We start from the raw sequence: 15521 nt of genomic DNA, 5'->3' as shown, positions 1-15521 counted from the left end.
GACCGATCCTGCTCTATAACAACGCCCGACCGGATGTTTCACAAATCACCGTCCCAAAATTAAACGAATTGACGGTTGAAGTTCTGATCCACCATACTTCTCAGGCCTCTTGCCAACTGGCTATCATCTTCTCAAGCACCCCGATAACTTTCTCACCGGTAAAACTTTCGCCAATCAGGACCAGAAAAAACGGCCTTCGTGGACTTTATCAAATCCCAGGCAAACAACTTTTATGCTGACAAAATCAATCCACTTGTATTACGTTGGCAAAAGTGCACTGATTCAAATGACGCTTATTTCTATTGAATTGAATAAGTATTCACTGAGATATTACAGTTTGAAGTACACTCATAAAAACGGAAAATTTTTTGAAACAACCCAACATATAACTGTAAACATACTCTAATATTACTTTCAAGAATTCAGATTTTTTTCTATTTTTCAAATAATATAAACTTAAAAAAAACATTTCAAGTTTTCATTTAAAAAATCTCAAAAGCATAATATATCGAAATACCAGAGCCCCAAACCTGTTATTTCAACTGAATATTATCCCAGCAATGGATAATAAGTAGTGGTCCTTTTACAGATATCAGCAGTATTATGGTAGCTGAACAACTACCATAACATCTACCGGTCGACTATAGCAGTATAATGATATCTGAATAAATTGTATGTTGCCATAATTAAAACGGCTTCAGTAGTTCTTCAGAACTAGCAGAATAACTTTCTAACTTCAAATCACGATAACCATCTGAAGTCGAAACTTGTGCGGGCTAAGTATCTCATCTTTTAAGGTGCGATTTCTATTAAGGACCAGACAATATACAGTGAACACCAATCATCCCTGAGTTGGTGTCAAACTGACTTTGATGAGTAGGACTCATTAATCAACCATCTGATCTGACAGATGTTGTCACATTCTAAGCACAATGTCATTTATTAATGATAGTGATCTAACGTTAGATTTTAAAAAATTTGAGGACAAGTTTTCAATGCAGGGAGTCAAGGAATCACATACGATTTTTGGGGGCTTTAGGATCTTGGACTATAAGGTAATGAATCAACTAACCTTGCTATTCCGAAGTAGTTCACCAAATTCCAGAATAGAGGAAAAATCATTGGTAACAACGGCAAAACTACATTACATGGGACGATGAAAAGAGTATTTGAAACCAAATATCGGCCGAAGTATTTGTGGAAATAAAAATATCGAAACAAATTTACGAATAACACTGAAATGAAAGTAAATGGTAACATCACTTGCTCCACAATTTTTATAGTTACTAAATGCCTTTGATGATTCAATAGTGTGACAGGTCTGTCCAAAGCTTGTTCCAGAAAGATTTTCAAATTGTTCAGGTATGGAGTTTCTAGAAGTCGGTACTTCTTCGGCTCCAATGGTTTACGAGATTTTGGAGCACTGAAGATTTCATTTGCATTTTGAAGTAATGGAGCGTATATTTCCTTGGCATGCAAAATAGGAATTTCGGAGTGTTTGTCAAGACATTCACAATACCCAGGACTTGCTTGACCTGAAAAAAAATAGGTTATCATCCTCTTATATGAGTTGCTGGTTTCACAGTCCTAGAACAAACATATCTCAAGGATCACTTTTAGTCAGTGTACAATGAAAAAATCTGCCATACACAGTTCTTGTATCGAATCTGCACTTTATACATATATTTTAGACCAATTGAAAATTGTAATCACCAAAATTTTGGCAAACTTACCTCTATCATGAAAATCTTTTGGTGAGTGCATCTACAAACTATACTGGCGGCGTTTAATTGTTTATGAGGTGAGAAATTTGAAATTCAAAATAAAGGTATAGTTCATCGAAGCCGGAAAGCTGGAAATGAACCCAAGTCGAGAATTCTAAGTAGATCGGCCATTTGATCAGATATAATAATAATAATAATATGCTTTATTATCATAAGACATAATCTTGTATACAAAGCTTGGGTAGTAAATACTTAAAAAAAATGCAATACATACCAAATGAAATAAAAATTGTGCATGGGTACAAACTATTTCAAAATGAAGGATATAAAAGATATGTATATATAAAAGAGTAAAAGTCTAATTTATAAAAGAGTAGACATAAAAAGTAACAACTTAGTAGCTCCTTAATAAATAAAGATAAAAAATATGAGTAAGTCACTTAAAAGCTATAGTTAAAATATTTATCCAAAGTATAATAGGGTCTATCAGATAGAAATTGTTTGACTAACTTCTTGAATTGGAAGTCATTTATATTGGCAGATCTTATGTCCATAGGCAAATTGTACATTTTTTGACCGTTGTAAAAAATGGAGTCTCTGGTGATGTTTTTAATTGGCAGTGAGTTTCAGAGTGTGTCTACTGTTTCGGGTGTAATACTGGGAAGAGGATGCAGCAAAATTTAATATATACTTATGTATTAAACACACAGATTCCACTATAAATAATGCAGTTACCGTTAGAATATTATGTTTTCAGAAGAAGGTTCTACAGGAGTCTCTTGGTTCAAGGTTTCCTATATACCTTATTGCTCTTTTCTGTAAAATTAGTAGACTTTAGAATAAAGTTGGACTGCATGCTCCCCAAAAACGGTATTTCATAGCGTAAATGAGTCTATGAGTGCATAGTACGCCGTCTTTGCAGTGCTGAACTCCAATTCTTTATAAATCACTCTAACCGCATAACAGCCAGAGGAGACTTTTCTAGTGAGTTGTTCAACATGATCCACAAATTATAAATTCTGGTCAATGAATACTCCTAGAAATTTAGTATTATTTTTAAATTCCAGTGATCTGTCTTCAAAAAAAGTTCTTTGATTGAGCATATAAATGATAATAAATTTGTTTTAGTTAAGTTAAAAGATAAAATGTTTGAATCACACCAATCTTTGACTTTTTTCAAGTCAGCAAAGATTATTTTGTGCAACTCACAAGTATTTTTATTATTTCAAAATATGGTAGTGTCATCTGCAAATAAGGTGAACTTCCCAGAAATATGAAGCTTGGTGAGGTCATTAATATATAATAAGAAAAGAATGGGACCTAACACAGAACCTTGTGGAACTCCAGAATCAATTACCCTCTTTTTTTTTAAAGTTGAGTTGTTTTGATCATTTGCGTCCATCCCATTAAGTAGGAATCGAACCATTTGTGAGTTACTCCTCTGCATCCATAACGCTGGAGCTTTTTCAGCAGTGTTTTGTGATCAACACAGCCAAATGCCTTTGACAGGTCACAAAATACTGCGGCAGTCTTTTCACCGACATTTATCTCAGAATAAACTTCATTCAGAAATGAGAAAATAGCATCGTGCATATTTTTATTATTCTGGAAGCCAAATTGATTTTCACTGATGATGTTATGCTCATTTATGAAAAAAGTAGTCGTTTTTTAACTAGTTTTTCAATGATTTTTTGCGATGGTTGGTATGAGAGATATAGGGCGTTGATTAGAGGGATCATCAGAATCTATGCCCTTATGCAGAGGAATGACCACTGAGGTTTTTAGAAAAAAGAGGAATATGCCTGTTTGAAAGGATACACTTATCAGTGAAACCAGTACATTTAGGGCACTATGAGGAAGGTTTTGTATTATTTTGATCGAAATGTCATCGTAGCCTGCATAAAGTCTTAAGGATATCTATTCAACGATTTAACTCATATGGCCATTTCTATTCAAACTGGTGGCGTAAGAGTCATTTTCTACAAATTCAATATGGCGGCACTAAGACGTCATCTATAAAAATATTGTCAAACAACTCGATATAGGAGGAAATAAATGACGAACTTTGCTCAGATTTTGAGGAAAAATTAAATAATTGATATTTTCCATTAATTCATGTACTTTTTCTTATTTTTTTAATGCCATTTTTTACTTTTCGAAAATCTAAATAGTAAGTTGTATTTTTTCAACTTTACCATTAAAGGATGCCCCCAAGAGGCATCTACTGAAAATATGTCTGAGATACTATGTTGTTAATTTTTCTGCGTCATTGAAAAAGTGAAAATGTCATAAGTTCCTTACATAATTGAATTTTAAAAAAATTAACTGCATAGTATCTTCGAGCTGCTTGGTGTGAAACAAATAAATTACCCCTAAATATACAGAAATGTCTTTACACTACTTATACTTTAAAAATCAATAACTTACCTAATCAAACCACTTACTCAATAAATCAAATTATTTTGGGTCGGTGTGATGTAACAAAAGATCTTGGCATTAATTTTGACTCCAAATTGAGCTTCTTATCGCACATAATCAAAACCGCATCGGCAGCGAAAAAAAGCTTTGCTTGATTTTCAGAAACTGTAAAGACTTCAAAAATGAAGCCTCATTGCTCTCTTCACCTCATATGTTAGAACGTGCTTAGAATATGGCTCTCTGATTTGGTCTCCTATTTATTTCAATCACATTCATTTGCACAAATCAATTCAATGAAAATACTTAAAGTATATTGTATACAGAATTGATGGAATTTATATCCCGAACAAGGTTTAGATAATAACTTATTACTACACAGATTTTCGTTGTTATCTCTGGAGGACCTTAGAACCAACCACTTTTGCATTTTTATATATATACTCACAAACTACCTGGCTGATCGTCACGAGTTATTATCTCAACTGAATTTCAACATACCCCGTTTGAACAGCAGAAGCTCACTGTTTTTATTTACTTGTTCCAAGAATGAATATACTATTGAAATCTCCAATTCAGATATGCGAAAAAACTGATCTATTTTCAACACCCATCGGAGTGTTCAGAAGAGAAATAAAACATTCTTTCCACCTTGGTTTGTTTATGAAAAATGTGAAAATTCATTCCTCTCTATCCATACATGTTATTCATTTATACATGTTATTATGTTTTCTTTCCATTGATTGTTTTTTTTTGTTATTATGATTTAACATTCTCTACCAATTATTGATTTAATTTAGTTCTTGTTCACAGTTACATGTATTCTTTGTAAAAGCTGTCCTGTAATTGGATCTTGTACCTGTTTGGGCAATAAATGTTTTTTTTGTAGTAAAAGAGACACACTTTCATGTTAAAGTCAAAAAATTACACTTCCTATTTAGGTTTTCGAGATAAATTAAATAAAAACTGACATAAAAAAAAATTGAGAAAAGTACATGGATAAGTGTAAAATTTAAATTTTTGAATTGTTATTTAAAAACTGAGCAAACTTCGGCGTTTTTTTCTCCCTACATCGAGTTGTTGGAGAATATTTCTATAGATGACGTCATAGTGCCGCCATATTAAATTTGTAGAAAATGGTTCCTACTTTGTCGTACAACAGAGTACAATAAGTAGGTATTACTAATGGAAGGAAACAAGTAAAATGTCTTTACCTGGTCTCATTAAAACTATGTCATCTTTCACTAACAATGCCCAAGGTAAGTTGACTAGTTGTCCATCCCGATATGTCCAATGTAAGGTAATACATGGTGAGATAGGTGAATATAAGTCAGGGTAATTTTCAGAAGTCCACTTGATATTATTCCGTTCTTTTTTCAACTTCTCCAAAAAAGACCTTATTCTATTGGGAATTTCATTGTGTCGGAGTTTATTGTCATAGAGTTCAAGAGTGACATTCATCAAAATTAAAAATAAAATTGGTATAGCTTCATATCCTGCCACATTATCACCTTCTAACAAATATCCAATCAGCAGTGATATAGCTGTCCATACTCCAAAAATTATTGATATTATGTTAACTGTGGTACGTTGACTTTTGAAGTGAAGAGCATCTCTAACCCAAGATTTGGATTTCCTAGAAATAATAAGAAAAACATAATGGAGTTATTCAAGGGTTATATCACGAGTGCACCTAGTTCAATTGCTTGAAATGTTTTCAACCATAATTTTCATAATTTTGCTAAGCAAATGACTTGTGTGTGAAACACATATTCAAAGAAAAAAAAGGTTTTGGCTTTCTACTTCTCCATCTTGATACAAAAATTGTGGAGTAACTTTTATAAAGTTGATTGCTTCATTTCTTTCTTTGGAAGATTTGGATCAACTATCCAGTTGGTGTTTAAACGATGGTATGGTACTTTTGTTTGAAGGTAGTTGACAATGTTTGCTGGTGTATTTCATCAGTTCGGAGTTCCATTGTCTAATATAATATAAATAGATTTGATAACCCTGAAAAAATCAAAATGATTAACCGAAAATAACAATTTTATTAAACAAAAAACTGAAATTACAAAGAAATAACATACAACAACAACCAAACAAGTAAAAATTGAAATATTAATAAAAGCTGAAAAAACTGAAAAATTAAAAATATGATTATCAAAAAATGAAAAAATAATAAAAATTAAAAGATTTCAAACCAAGTTATGTCACAACATTTCGATTGTTAGTATCCACAATCGTCTTCGGGTGATAACTGGACTTATTCCTCCAAGATCTGACTATTTATAGGTTATTCGAGTGCTTTCACCTATCCTCTCTTTCCTCTTTCCGCTTCATTGGTTTTGGCGGGAGATGACTGTTTGGCGGGAGTTGGTCGTTTTTCGCTTGATTAGAGGTTTCCATATGTTACGTATCTCTACGCTAGCTTGACTAAATGCGTTGTTGGACAACATATACGCGGCTTCTTTGAATATTCGCCTAAACCAGTGTTCCTCTTTGTGGATGATTTCAGCTTGAGCCCACTTGATATTGTGTTGATGAATCCAAACATGCTCTGCTATTCCGGATTTGCTGGTTTCTCCTCGCTGTGTTTGTTTCTTGTGCTCAGCAATGCGAACTTTCAATGGCCTCTTAGTTTCACCGATGTATGATTCTCCGCACTCGCATGGTAACCGGTAAATGCAATTCTTAGAATCGCAGTCCGCGTTTGGTGACCTGGTTTTCGTGAGGCTGCTACGGATAGTGTTCCCAGATCTGAAGCAGGTCCTGATGTTATACTTGGACCCAATCCGTCTTATCCTTTCCGATAATCCTCTGATGTAGGGAAGTACAAGTACTGGTTGTGGCGGCTTCTCTTCCTTGTGGAGTTCTTGCTGTCTTCTAGCTAAGGCCTGTTCTACCATCACTTTGGAGTAACCATTCCGTTGAAAGTCATTTTTGATGATGCCTAGTTCCTTTTCGAGACCTTCCTTTGTATTACAGAGCCCAAAAGCACGGTCCAGTAGAGTCTAGTAGAGTAGAGTAGAGTCTAGAGTAGAGTCTAGAGTAAAGAACTAGACACTTTCCTTTTATCACTTTCACAATGGAGAAGGAAATCCACAACGAATTGCCTTTCTTAGACGTATTGGTGAAGAGGACCGACACTAAATGGGAAACATCTGTATATCGAAAACCCACTCACACATGACAGTATCTGAACCAGAAATCCAACCACCATCAATCGACTAAGAGAGGAACCATCAAGACTAGATGACGGTGGCCTGGTGGGTTGACGTGGGTGGTTTGCTTCACTCAATAGACCGCTGTGTGAACCGGTGGTTCAAGCCGCGAGGCCGGTCCGTCGATTTTCACTTCCTATCGTCCAACCCGTGTTAGGAATCACACGTCAAAAGGTAAGACCTCGTTAGACCTTAATTCGCACAAGTTTCGATTTTTGAGAGTTGTCTTTCGTAGAGTGGTTTAACTGATAACTTGTTTAACAGACATATTTTCTTACGATTGTATTTTTAATTTTTAATTGTATTGAGTGAAATGGGTCCTGAACCCATAAATAAATAAATAAGATTGAGAAGTAGAAAGCCAAAACCTTTTTTTCTCAAAAATTAATTTCTCCTGAAAATATTTCACAAAGTTTGAGCAGTTGTTCATAATTAACAGCCAAGTCATCTAATACATAAATAATGCTTTAGATCGCAAAGTGATGAAGAGTTCAGAATTTTTGGGATGTTAGCGTAGGTACCAACTATGTAAAATCAAGTTTGTAGCCTCAAAAGACCTGTGCAATCTTTTTTGAGTTTTTCGCGTAGTTTTCCAAAATATGCGATCTAGGGTAAATATTGTTCTATACACTTTAGTTCATTTTTTGAAGAGGGAATGCAAAAGGGAACAAAGTCAGCATTCCTCTCTGCCTGCACGCCCTCCCAGATACTATCCCTGTTGGGGGGTGACACGTTTGTTGAAGTGGATGGAGATTACCTCACTCACAAGGTCGTATGACATCAGAATAACTCAGTGAAAGAGTTACTCCTAGTAGCCACTTACATCAGCTACACCTTCAATTATGCTGCCTCAACGTGCAGTGAAATTATTTTTGAGGAGACTATACTCATTGAAGTGGCCCAAGAGAAGTTTCTCTCCAACCATAAGGAGAAGAAACGCTTGATCCAATTCGTCTGCATTGGAATGAAATGCCAAGGGATTGAGATGGGGCAAGTCCTTAAGGACGCCGACACTCTCATTGTGAGGAAGGTACTGCAGAGGAACAAACATAACAAGCACACCATAATCGACTCACGGCAAGATAGACTCTACTAGTAACAAATGTCTCATAGCGCTGTTTGGTGAAGGAGAAAATGACTACTTGCGCCATAGGGTATTTGTTGGGTTGGTAGCCCACGCTGAAGTCTGCCTCATTCGTGTGCCCTCAACCAAAGATGCTGCTGCCCAGCAATTATACCAACTAGTGCAAGAATGATTGAGGGTATAAAAAGAGCTCATTAACTGGGGGGTTGGCTCTGAGCCAGCAGAGGCTAATGCCAGTGTCCTTCACTCAACAACCTGCCTCGGAAACATTGTTAAATTCGCTCTCCAGCCTGCGCCGAAAAAGGACCTGCTCCAGTCAGAGAGCAGGGTTGAAGTGCTCGGCTCTCTCAAAAATATCCAGAGGCAAGACTTGCCTCAACGCACCCAGAATGGTGATGGTGAATTTTCCAATAACAATTTTTTTCCTAATTTGTTGGTTTTGTTCTATGTACCATTTTTATTTAAATAGCGCTATGTATGTGCGAAAACTTTTTGGATGTTTTTTGCAGAAATTTGTGTAACTTTAAATGGTGTAAATATATTTCTCTCCCTCTATCTCTCAGTAATAACACATTACTTCAGTATCCTTTAAAACAATTATTTTACAATAGTATACAATGTTCGAACACTCTAGAACATTTTTCGGTCTATTTTTTTTCTTCATTAGGATGATTTATTATTCCCACATTTCGGCTGCATTCAGTAGATGTTTCCATGGTGACTCTTGCACCAAATCGTATGTTGTCGGTCTTTGTAGACATTCCGTTGATCCGGTGACACAGACCAGGCTACAACATTGCAATGGGTAACTTCAGGTTAATATTAATCAGTTTATTGTCCAAATAGGTACAAAAGCCAATTACATAGTCAGCTAGGAATATGTGTTACATGAGCAGGTTTTACATATTTTATATCAACAAAAAAACCTACTGATATTATCTGAAAAAAATGGTGGTGATACAAAAGTAAGGTTTATGGGTATGTGAACAGAGTTCAAAGGAACGCCAAAAAAGAAAACGTATTGAGAATTTAGTTTGCTTTATATGTGGACGGGTTTCATTGTAAATGTGTAGTTTGGTTTGGAGTAGGGTGGATTTAATTTTTTTTGAAGTTAAGATTGTTGAAGCATACACATCTACTTTCTAGTAGACTACATTACATTTTCTGCATACTTACAGAGTATATAGGAGATTTAAAATATTTGTTATAGGAGTGATTCAAAAAATACTGTTCATTTCTACTAGTTAGATGAGGTGTGCGAAAGTTGACGGCAGTCGATGTGGTTGTTTACAAATTTGTAAATGAATATACAGGAGTTCAAAGTTCCAAGATTATATAGTGATAAGAATTTAATCTTCGAAGTGATAATTGATAGATTAGAACTCATTTCAATAGGGAAGTTTGTGACAAAGGTGATTGAGAAAAGTTCTTTTACACTTTTTTCATTATAGAAACTGTAACTAAAATAGAAAGAATTACATGAATCTTAATAACGTCATCTGGATAATAAAATCAAGACTCTAGACATGTTCTAACACATACACCCCACAAATGATTCCTCTTGAGACTACCAATGAATGAAGTTTTAGTTGCATATTATCACGGTTTTTGAATGATATTTTGATTAACCAGACAAGACTTGTTTAGTAATAGAATTATTTTAAATATTTTGATTATATAGTAACCAGACAAGACTTGTTTAGTAATAGAATTTTTTTTAATTTCAGAAATGTCAAGAAATTTGTTGCATAATGTGATCTTAATCACACTTCCATTTGAAACTAAGATAATATCAGCAAAATAATAAAAGATATAAAGTATAAGTCCTTTGTTGTTGTGTTAGTATATGAACAGAGGGTTGTGTTAAGATCAGTTGTGTTTCTTTTACACCATGTTGTTACAAACAAACCTTGTTACTTCAACATTTAAAACAGTTGATCTTCAACATCTAAAGGAAAATCCACTCATATAAACAATTTTTTTAATTTTTAAAAGGATTAAATGTTTTGAATAAGACAAGGTTCGGTATGCATCTACTTTCATAAAAACCCTAAATTAATAATTTCCTGTTCAACGATGAAAAGGATTTTATTATGAAAAATAATACCTCCAATGTTGTGATGTTTCATATTGATGTAGTAAAGTAGATATTTCAACATAAAGTATGTTGAGGGCTTCCCCCGTTTTCAGTCCTTCATCATTTTTTATTTCCATTTTCCATTATTATTCAATTTTTCACAAGACTTACTTTGATTATTTTTGAAAAGTGAAAGAAATAAATCACTAACCCATATTCTCTCCCTAAATTTACTTTCTGTTCTGGGTGTTGCATGTCACTTCAATGACACAGGACACCTAACTCTCAAAATAAGTGTTCTATGTCACTGATCTTGTAATAGTAAATTAACTTATTCAAATGGAAAACAAAGAAAAGGTTATTTTTGTATTAGAAACATCTCTTCATCTTTGTATCCCTTTAGAATGATCAATACTTTATTGATTTTTCCAAGCCGAAGATAGATAGATATTTGTTACATAGAAATTATATATAGAACATAGAATATATATACCACTGTATATAGGGTTTTTAGGACATGTTATCATGTCAATTCAATTCTAGCACTTCTTTTTTTTTTTCGGAGCGAAAAACTTTTTGACTATATTTCGTTTTGTTCCGTAGACCAAGTTTGTTTTTGAGAAGGTTTTATTGTTTTTAAAACTGTGCGTGTCTGATGATCTGAAATGAGATCAGTGTGTTGAAAAACTCTATCAAGATATCAAACGGGTTGAAAATGGATCCAAAAATGAATGAATGAAAATAAAAAATGGAAGGACGATACTGAAAAGTGATTTGACTCATTTCCAACCTATACTCAGAGATACGGATGATTCCAAAACAGCTCAAAATATAAATAATTGATTGCATTTAGGAATTTTTTTTCAAAAGGAGCCACGTTCAATATCTCCTTAAATAAGACAGTAATGTAAATTTCCCGAAACACTTAATTTTTGTGAAATATTATAAGGTATCGCTAAGATACGTACACACTTCCCTTCAAAATATCAAACAAAATAACCACATATATGCCATCTATTGGATAAGTGATTTTATCAGGAATTCAACGATGATTTTTCAGGGTTGATTTCTAATTTACTGTGAAGAAGGACCTTGAAGTATAAGTAAACGACCTTTTAGATTAATTGATACAATTTCTCACAAAAACGTATACAACAGTTATTTCTATTGTCAAGTTTCTAACAGAAAACAACTTTGTCGCGTTGAATTATATCTGTTGGATTTTTGGCGAAGTTTCTCACACAAAACACTTCAAAATACTTTCTAAAACTCACAGCCAAAAATGTTCCACTAAACAGTTTTACAAAAACGCGACACGTGTTTCGCCATACAATGGCTTCTTCGGGCGTATCTTTATCTACTATATTTTACAAATTTAATGCTTAATATACCTAATTTTAAAATTTAAAGTACCTACATTTCAAGTACCTGAGTTTGTAATGAATTAAAGACCTGAGCTTATGTCCCAGTCCCCACATTTGAAAAATATTCAGTAACGGTTATTCAATTCTAATTGATCATTTAGTAAGTTACCCGAATTTTTGAATCTATTGATTGCTTAATATTCTAGAAGATTGAATTTCAAACTCTTCTCTTCTAAATGTAACATGTCCTATTCATGACTGAACTCATGTACTTCTACTAAAAGATGGTTTGCAAATGTGAAATTGGTCTTTCTATTCACAAAATTACATCTAAGCTTTTAATTCTTTGGAAAATAATCTCCCTGTTTCGCCATTATACAGTTTTTGGGCAAGAGCCACAAGTCAGCTGATATACTCCTGATCTATCCGATACCGAAGTTTTGTCTTTATTGTTTTTAATAAATGCACTTACACTATTATTCGGACTATAACTATTTCTGTGAGCTAAGTTTACGCAGTCTTTCTTCAAAAAAATATTATTGGTTGTTTCAGCCAAAAATGACAATGTCTTATAACTGACGTTATCGCATCTTGAATTTGGGTAGATGTGGTCCATGGCTTGCTTTTGTAGTTTTTGTTTGATTTGTTTGATCAAACTCAGCTCTCTCTGGAAATTATTCAATAGTCTAGTTGGTTGTCTCTGATAGTCTATGAAGAATATTATTGAATGCAGCAACTTTATGCTGGTAAGAGTGTGTAGAGGAATTATGTATGATAATGTCCGTGTAAGATGGTTTGTGGAAAATTGCAAATTCATGTTCATTGTTATTTTTTGTAATGGTTGAGTCAAGGTAATTTAATGAATTATTCACCTTCCTCTCAGTGGTAAATTTTATTGACGGGTGGATGGAATTGACATATTCAACGAACTTGCCTACTTCCTTTTCTGTAATGATTTCATTATTCACTAGTGATTAATGGATATCGTAATGCGTGAAGAAATACATGCATAATGAATATTTAATACAACAGTCCTGAACAAACTGTAACCTCTATTTGAATTAAAAAATTTTTATGAGCTTTCGTGAAGTATCATATTTATTCTAATACTTGCTACTTTCTACACACATTCACATCAAATCGATATACCAAATTTAAAACATCCATTCGAAATAAAAATGAAAACACAAGAAAATAAGATTTCATTTGAGTTAGGAATTGGAAAACAGTGAATTACTTAAAATTAAGTAGATTCTATGATATTTATTTGTAATCGTCATATACCCATATATTCTCTAATTATTCTCTAATTATACCAAAATATTGGCAAGCCAATAAACTAAATAGCATTAGGACCATTGCAAAGATCGTAACGGTTCTCAAAGAGTTTCGCGCCAAAATAGTTAACGCGTGTCAAACAATGGCAGATTCCGTAGGAATACTGAAACTTTCAATGAAATTAACCTATAGTTAATTTTATTTATATGACCGTTTTAGGGTTTGACCCAATTATCAAGTATTACATTGCCTATAAATTTTGTCGCCGCTGATAAATACCATTATTTTTTGAAGAGAAATTTTAATCATCATAATATCGAGAGTTACACCTCTCGAGCGAAGCAGTAACTCGTCTTGATAATGCCATCTGAGATGATAGCGAAACGTCGACTATCGAATAGTACACAACGGATGAACACCCGGAAAAAGAACACATCATATATATATATATATATATATATATATATATATATATATATATATATATATATATATATATATATATATATATATATATATATATATATATATATATATATATGTTAACTCGAAGATTCTCACGGATAAAGTATGATGAGCTGTTTTCTCGGGTTTCGCTCCGTGTTCTGTGTATTTTCTCCCCATAAGGATTATTTTCACAACGTTTCGGCAAAGTCTCATTTGCCATCTTCTGGTGATGTCTGGTTTTTTTCAACTAGACTGATTAATTCGAACTCTGTGTCTCAATTTATAGGGATGGATGTTCCCCTTTACCTGCGTTGCTGCCACTACCTGTGTTTGCGCATCATCCCTCTTGAACAAGAGGGATGATGCGCAAAGATTACCATCAACATGGAGATCCGTTTTATCACTTCGCACAAGCAATCAGACTGCTCAACTCCAGAGGCAAAACTCGGTAGACAATACAGGTACAATAACAGAGACAGGAGATGCAGCTCAGGTAATAAGACCAAAACAGGTAGTCGAGCAATATATATATATATATATATATATATATAGACAGTCACATTTTCAAAATATTTCATAAAATGATATTTTTTTCAAATGGAACACCGCATATTTTATCTTGCATTTCGATTCGTAATAATATCCTCAACAACAAAGTTCATATCACCTTTCTGCTTAAGGTCGAAAATGAGCGGGATATTACCTGTCATCAGTGTAGGAAATGTCCGTGCACAAAGTCTCAGATGAGATACATCCCATGTAATGACACTCGTGAAGAAATCAAAATAAGTCTGATGACTGTATCGAGAAGAGATATATAAGTATCAAGAAAATGAATATGTCGGAAAATTCACCTCTTCTAACATTCCCACAGCAGGAAGGTGAGTTTATAAATGTGAAACTCTGAAAAAAATTATGTTTATTTTGGAACAATATTGAATACACTTTGAAATTGAACACATTTGAAGATCTTATGACTTATACATTGTGGAGAGCACTGATTGAATAACATGAAACAATTATCTTTGACAATTCATCTAGTTTTATAGTTATGTTTTTTTTTAATTTACGGACTTGTCATTTTATAATAAACATATGAATGCGAGAGAGAGAGAGAGATAGAGAAAGAGATAAACAATTGAACAATGATATGGAATACCAAGACCAAGAATACAAAATATCGATTTTTTCATAGAAGGTCAACACGTTTTACTTGATTTTTCAAAGAATGTAAGGATGAATGAAATACATATGTAGATGCTATCCTTATCTGCTAGCCTGAACATTCTAGTAATGGATTCATTCGAGCTATAGCTAGTATAATCGTAAAGAATTTTCAATAACTCCGACACTATGGTTTCTTCTTGAATTTGCATTGAAGTCAATCAGCTGTGTTACGTATGGACAATACATATTACCATATATAACTTTATGAGGAAGTTTCAAATCAATTTCAGCTCAGCGGTGCTCCAAAGTAGGTAAATTCAAAAGTAACAGAATGTCGGAGTAATCATAACGGGACCTCTGATTTCCGAGCTTAAATGCACATGATCTTTGAAATTTGTTATGTACTTTCTCAATCCTAGATATATCTGCCTGATATAGAGGACTACATATCACGCAATTACTATTCATCTATATAGTTCTCTTAGCAATATATAAAATAATTCATGTGTTTGAATTTCAAAGTGTATTTATATCTATTTTATTCAAGAATGTCTCAAAGAAAACATAATTTATTTTCGGGCTTTACATTAATAACCCCATAGGCTGCGATTGTTATTATATATTTATACATCTTATGGTTCCATATAAAGAGTTCTTGAAGAAGAGACAGTTGAAGTTTAGAAAGCTTGAAAAAAGTTATTATTTTTCTTTCCTGTGACTGCAATACTTTATCCAACTTAATGC

General features: G+C 33.5%; 1 protein-coding gene across 4 annotated transcripts in view; it reads right to left on the bottom strand.

The window, feature by feature from the left end:
* Nucleotides 1–10769, bottom strand: part of l(2)k05819 (transmembrane protein 94-like protein l(2)k05819) — a 55915-nt gene extending 45146 nt beyond the window's left edge. For 3 of the 4 annotated variants that reach the window (XM_074184587.1, XM_023161952.2, XM_074184590.1), the window contains exons 1-3: nt 10552–10769; nt 5354–5775; nt 1073–1535 (exon numbers count right to left, since the gene is read on the bottom strand). In XM_074184587.1, coding sequence (XP_074040688.1) covers nt 1073–1535; nt 5354–5775; nt 10552–10658 — 992 coding nt within the window. In that variant the 5' untranslated portion in view covers nt 10659–10769. Of the gene's footprint in view, nt 1–1072; nt 1536–5353; nt 5776–9620; nt 9853–10551 lie in introns of those variants that run through there. The other variant, XM_074184597.1, reaches the window with a different exon arrangement.
* Nucleotides 10770–15521: the final 4752 nt, after the last annotated feature.

This window comes from Leptinotarsa decemlineata, unplaced genomic scaffold (genome assembly GCF_025532065.1).
Source record: "Leptinotarsa decemlineata unplaced genomic scaffold, Ldec_3_MD MMD2_P_RNA_scaffold_2, whole genome shotgun sequence".
Classification (NCBI taxonomy): domain Eukaryota; kingdom Metazoa; phylum Arthropoda; class Insecta; order Coleoptera; family Chrysomelidae; genus Leptinotarsa; species Leptinotarsa decemlineata.
The sequence above is the reverse complement of the archived record's forward strand: the minus strand, read 5'-3'. Positions and strand labels throughout refer to the sequence as shown.